The sequence below is a fragment of the Solea senegalensis genome, linkage group LG20 (genome assembly GCF_019176455.1).
Source record: "Solea senegalensis isolate Sse05_10M linkage group LG20, IFAPA_SoseM_1, whole genome shotgun sequence".
NCBI lineage: Eukaryota > Metazoa > Chordata > Actinopteri > Pleuronectiformes > Soleidae > Solea > Solea senegalensis.
In genome coordinates, this window is record NC_058039.1 from 2,992,614 (window position 1) to 2,999,336 (window position 6,723).

Sequence of the window (6,723 nt, forward strand, 5' to 3'; positions counted from 1 at the left end):
TACACACTTGCAAAACATGACATATAGAATAATTTGTATAACAATTAATAATTGTTATATTTGTTATACCGACGTCTTCGTCAAAAATGGCAACACAGAGGTGGGCGGAAATGTCTAGTTTGAAACTGTCCTATTTTGAGATCATTTCTGCTTTATTTGCTTGAGTTATGCAGTCCTAACACGGCATTGCGATAATGTGACATTTATGCAAGTGTTAGTTCAAACCACATAATGATACGTTAGCGTCTGACACAGCGTTTTAACACTGAAACTCCGAGGGTCAGCTGCCAGCCTGTTAGCTTGCCATGCTAGCTTGTCTCGAAAGTCCTCGACAACAATAACATTCTCGCTCGGGACAGTTTTGAACAGGACAGACAAAAACACCACCGAGTACAAACAGCAGAAGAAGAACAAAAGAAGAACACAACACTAAGGGGTAGTCGAGTACAGAATGTCTATGAAATGCGGGGAGTCTGCGTTTACTGGGAGTTACGATGTCGGGTCGTTTCCCAAAAGTTTTGGTTACGGGACGGAGGAGGAGGGAGACATGGAGGAGAACTGCTCCCCTCCAGACAAACCCAGAATACTGCTGATGGGACTGAGGCGCAGCGGAAAGTCATCCATACAGAAGGTAGTATTCATTTATATTTAGAGGAAAGTGGTTATGGTTTATCTTCATGAATGTAATTTTATATTATTATGGTAGACGATTTTAAAAAACGTTTTTATAAACATTGGCTCTGGTCCCTAATGACCACATTATTTTTGTGTTATTTGACTAGAAATATGTGTTCTCATACTGCTACTAGGACTGATACTAATGTGATTTAATACTTCTATTAAGACTAATACAAATGTGTTTTAATACTGCTACTAAGACTAATCTAATGTGTTTTTTATACTGCTACTAGGACTGATACTAATGTGTTTTAATACTGCTAGTAGGACTGATACTATTGTGTTTTAATACTGCTAGTAGGACTGATACTAATGTGTTTTTATACTGCTACTAGGACTCATACTAATGTGTTTTAATACTGCTACTAGGACTGATACTAATACTGCTACAAATACTAATAAATGATGTATTCATGTATCACCTTAACAATATTTAACTTTGTAGCAAGCTGGGTTAAATGTTATAATACTCTAAGTCACTTGTGGTATCAACATTGTCTCCATTATAACTGTGAATGGTAAAACGCACATAATCAAAAACACAATGTTTAGAGATTAATAGTACAGTTACATTAAACATAGCTTGCATGTGTATAATATTACTTTTAATATTTGAAACAAATAAATGTTGGGAAACTCCACCCACAAACTCCCAACAATGACACTGTATATTGTTTTGTGCTGCTTTGGGGATTTTTTACATTTACCCCTTTCTGCACTCCAATAAAAGAAAAAATACAAATACTAAAATTATGCAACCTTAAAAACCACTGAACAACCGTACAGCAAAATTTAAAGGGATAAAAACGGTACATTATGGATAAAAAAAAACAGTCAATAGACAGTTTTCACATAAATAATAAAAAATAATACATTTTATTTATATAGCCCAACGTCACAAACACAATTTCCCCCGAACGGCTTTACAGCCAGCAGGTTAAATCCTCCATCAGACATTCCTTCAGGGAAAAACCCTTGTACAGTTGACATTGACTGTATTGTTGTTTGTATTAAAATAATATTGTGACTTGCACATACCCCAGGTGGTATTCCACAAAATGTCACCCAATGAGACTTTGTTCCTGGAGAGCACCAACAAAATCTACAAGGACGACATCTCCAGCAGCTCCTTTGTCAACTTCCAGATCTGGGACTTTCCTGGACAGGTGGACTTTTTCGACCCCACGTTTGACAGTGAGATGATTTTCAAAGGAACCGGTGCTTTGATTTTTGTCATCGATGCTCAGGTAGGAGGAGCTGAAGTTTACATTTAAATGCTTCCTGTGTGAAATGAGTCAACACATCCGGGCTTTTGGTTCTCTTCCCTTAAATATGTCTCCTGTCATTAGGATGATTACGTGGAGGCACTGGGTCGGTTGCATCTCACTGTGTCAAGAGCCTACAAAGTGAATCCAGACATCAACTTTGAGGTTTTCATCCATAAAGTAGACGGACTGTCAGATGACCACAAAATAGAAACACAGAGAGACATTCATCAGCGGGCTAACGATGATCTGGCAGATGCTAACCTGGAGAAGGTTCACCTCAGGTGAGGTTCTCATTTGTCACCACAGGTTTCAAATTTCAGATTCTTTAAGCTACTGACAGTTGGAGACTTGAGAACAGGATTTTGGTGCTTAAAATATGTGTTTGTGTCCCGAGCAGCGTCTTGTTTGGTTACTGTGGTCAAAACTTTGGGGACAATATTATCTTCTTGTTTTGATTTTTTTTTAAACAAACAAAAAAAAACCCTGCATTTCCTCATTTTCACATAAATACTGCATCCTGGGTGACAGAACGATTAGTACAGTGAAAGCAAGACTTTGTGGGACCAATATAAACACAGTTGGAGTCACTTTCCTGTCGCTGATACACCATATAATCAGTTTCATAATGACTTCTTTTTAACCAGACATTTTCTATTTTATCCCCTTTTTTAAATAACTGTTCTTCAGGGATCCAGGAAGAAAATGTGGCTGTATATACATGAGTGATGTTGTGTTATATGTGTGTATATACAATATTGTATAAATCATTTTAGACATAGTGTTAGATGTGGCATGATAATAACTAGAAGGGTGGGTGGAAATGTTAACACTCTCTTTGCCATGATAAACTTAGTTAAAAAGTTAAAAAGCTTTCTGGATCCATCCTAAAATTTAAGGGTTTTTCTCAGGGTCTTGATTTACTTCTCCTGGAGATCGGCTGAGTAGTTTTTGTGTAATCTTGCTGACAAACAGCAAATGTAACCACCTTGGTGGAGTGAACAACAATATTCTTTCTATTTGACCTGCATAAATTGGTGTGTTGTCGTGTCATCCTCATATTGAACTGTTTTGTTGTTGTTGTTATCATCAGAATTATGATTTTTTTTTCACTTGTCTGGTAATGCCTCACCTCTTCGTCACAATCCTCTCCTCCTTTTCCTTCCTCAGCTTCTACTTGACCAGTATCTACGACCACTCCATATTCGAGGCCTTCAGTAAAGTCGTCCAGAAGCTGATTCCTCAGTTACCAACTTTGGAGAACCTTTTAAACATTTTCATATCAGTATGTTGTTCTTCTTCTTATCTTCATTCAGTAAAAAAGAAGTGTTTCCTTCGGTCATTAACATTATTTATGTTTTTCAGCATTCTGGGATTGAGAAAGCCTTCCTGTTTGACGTCGTTAGCAAGATTTACATCGCCACAGACAGCTCTCCTGTGGACATGCAGTCGTACGAAATCTGCTGTGATATGATCGACGTCGTCATTGATGTCTCCTGCATTTACGGGTAAGAAGGAGAATGTTTTTTAGTTTTTTTTTTTTAAGTAATGGCAGAGATTATACCCACTGATTCTTCAGTCATCTCACTCTTGGCAGACTGGTGGAAGACGGCAGCGGTTGTGCCTATGACAAGGAGTCGCTGGCTATCATCAAACTCAACAACACCACAGTGCTTTATCTGAAGGAGGTCACAAAGTTCCTCGCTCTTGTGTGCATCCTCAGAGAGGAGAGCTTTGAGAGGAAAGGTGGGCAGTTGTAGATTATTTAAACAGTCATGTTGGTACCACAGTGGTTTGATTATACAGGACATTAGAAGTGTTTATATGGAATCCAAAACTGGTAGCATAGAACTGTCTAGACTGCTTAAAATGACACATGATTCTACTTTTAGTGTGTCCATATTCAAACAGCTAATGTTGTGTCTCATTTGATAGGTTTGTGTCACTTCTTCTTAACAAAATATCTTAACAAAATATTTAAAAAACCACAGTGACAAGATAACCCATTTGGACTTACTGATGGAGGCAGCAGAGGATCAACAATTCCTGTATGCCGTGATGTAAAATCGCTGTTGATCTCTATGGACTTTGGTGTGGGGAGTGAAAGGTTTCCAAATAATCTGATACCTGAACTATCATGTTGACTGTCTGTGGTCACTCATTTTAAATGCTCAATATTTAGCAGGGTCTGACATTAGGAATGAAGGGAAGGCAGGATATATATACTCACACAACCAATTTGAAATTGACTTTTGTTCCCTTTGCAGGTTTGATAGAGTATAATTTCCATTGTTTCCGGAAAGCCATCCACGAGGTGTTTGAAGTCGGCACCTCGGCACACACTGCTCACTGGAGAACAGCGAGCTCGTCCAGCAACAACCTGAGCGCTTTAAAATATGCGGCTCTCAATGGAAACGATGTTTAAAAGGGCAGAGGGGAGACGAGTGACATGTTTCGATTCTTTAGTGTTTACCTGAAGTGCAATGGCGGCCGCGCTATGTGGAAAGAGATTGTATGAAGGCATGCGTGTCCTGTCCTGCCCTGCAGATGTTGCCTCACTGTTGCAAAATGAATGTGGATGGGTTAGAGAAGACGCAGCTCATGAACTGGACATAGAGAGACAATGATGTTGCCTTTGAATGGAGTCACAGCATCAGAGCTGAAACAAGACTCTCTCATTCTCCTCTGGCTTGAAAAGAGGAGATCACACGTATTATTTAGAAATACAGTATATTTGTCCAGTATAGGAGATGATATATATATATATATATGTATATTTAAGAAAAAAACTAAACCAATGCCAAAGTTCGGTTCATATTTTCTGTACATTTAATAGTAATAAAATGTCAAAAGTATGTTTACCTTAACGGCCAGTTAATCCTCTTTACTCTGCAGTTTAAAAACACTTGTGAAAGACACTGGTGGTCGAGGATAGAGAACTATATTTTCATGAACTGCTCATCACATCCTATAAGATACCTGTTACTCTTTTTTCCACGTTTCTGCTTATTTTGAAGACTTTAAGTGGCTTTAATCTCCGGTGTGGAAAAAAACCCAAACCATGTGACGAGCAGTGTTTTTCTCTGGTGGTAATGACTCATGTGACCAGCGTCTCCTGCTCAGACCGTGACTGTGCCAGTTCCTCGAGTGCTCAACAGAGGGAGTGACATCATTGTGGTCAAACAAGCAGGTGATATTTTGACTCGGACTTCCTGTCACAGCTCTCTGTAGCTTCAACAACACATTTTACGACGCAAACTTCTGTGTGAATGCTGAGTGGTAGCTTGAAAATGTATTTTTTGTTGTATGTGAGCCTTCAATAAAAGATGTGCTATAGTTTGATGAGATGAGCTTCAGTGCAGCTTTTTTCTTTCAACATCTATATCAACAAGTTTGCTCAGTGACACAGTCACCTAAAGCTACAGTATAGAAGTGGTTCCTCCATGTTTGTTCATTTGTATGTGGCTTGTCATTGCAGTTAATTTATATAAGACTCTTTATGATCCTTTATTTGCCGCACTACATGTAAAATGTTAAAAGAAAAAAGTCATACATACCATAGATAATATATTATATATGGTCATATTATGTACTGAGTACTGATTGCACAGATGTGCACATGCACATGGTGTATATTGCCGTTGTATGAATTAAAATGAGAAATATCACAATAATAATACTACTTATAATAAACCTTTAAAAGTCTGTGTCGACACATTTCTGTATTGTAGTTATGTGGTTTGAACAGCAGATGGCAGCATTTTAACACATAAATGTTGTGTTTTACGTGTCAGGTACAGTGTAAAGACACAGATTTAAAAAAAGAGTCAAAATTCATTTACTCTCAAACCAGATTCTCTAAGAAGCCACTGCAGTCTATCAATAGCTCATGTAAATAAACAGAAAAGTGCCACATCTCTCTCTCTCACTATTCATCCCAACTTTAATGGATAGTGTCAGGATGAAGCCACAGCTGAAGCCTCTAATCGTCCCCAGAAACTCCTGCTCACCACTGTGGAAAATGGAGGTCAATGAGAGAGTCTTGCTCTCTGGTATTTTCTTTCTCTTTTTATTTTTATTGTAAGGATTTCACAGTTCTAACCACATAGACATCCATACAACAGAGGAAAGAACAAGAAATGCAAGATTTTTCTATGTAATAGGGTCAAAAGCTGTTGCTCAGGATCCTTGTCTTTACATATGTGCTCACACATATGTAAACAACACACAACCATCCTTCATAATCTGATAAAACACTCAAATGTGTGTGAATAAATAGTCAACAAATATCTTATATTTATATCTATTTAAACAACGAAAATCATAGGTGCAAATAACTTTGTGAGTGTGTAGACTCCACATAATATACTGTCAAGAAATCCTTTATAATCTGACAAAACGGTCAGATTTATGTGTGACAGTGAGCGTGTTCGCAAACAGTCAACATCATTTGAATAAACAGTCATGGAATACTCCTGATAACACTGTCACATTTATGTGTAAAAACACTGAATAATGTTACCTTATAGTCAATAAATCATTTCTAATCTGATAAAACTGTCACCTTTATGTGTAAAACACTGAATAATGTTACTTTACAGTTAATAAATCTTTTCTAATCTGATAAAACTGTCACATTTATGTGTAAAAACAAAGATAATGTTACCTTATAGTCAATAAATCATTTCTAATCTGATAAAACTGTCACATTTATGTGTAAAAACACTGAATGATGTTACTTTATAGTCAATAAATCATTTCTAATCTCATAAAACTGTCA

General features: G+C 37.3%; 1 protein-coding gene across 2 annotated transcripts; it reads left to right on the plus strand.

The window, feature by feature from the left end:
• The first annotated feature begins 77 nt into the window (after window positions 1-77).
• On the plus strand, window positions 78-5,288 carry rragcb (Ras-related GTP binding Cb). 2 transcript variants are annotated; one of them, XM_044052150.1, is made up of 7 exons: window positions 78-631; window positions 1,722-1,925; window positions 2,028-2,227; window positions 3,114-3,228; window positions 3,309-3,451; window positions 3,523-3,689; window positions 4,211-5,288. In XM_044052150.1, the coding sequence occupies exons 1-7, from the start codon at window positions 452-454 to the stop codon at window positions 4,366-4,368; spliced, it is 1,167 nt and encodes a 388-aa protein (XP_043908085.1). In that variant the 5' UTR covers window positions 78-451; the 3' UTR covers window positions 4,369-5,288. The 2 variants fall into 2 exon arrangements, with proteins under 2 accessions (XP_043908085.1, XP_043908086.1); XM_044052151.1 differs by having other exon boundaries at window positions 3,541-3,689.
• The last annotated feature ends 1,435 nt before the right edge of the window (window positions 5,289-6,723 follow it).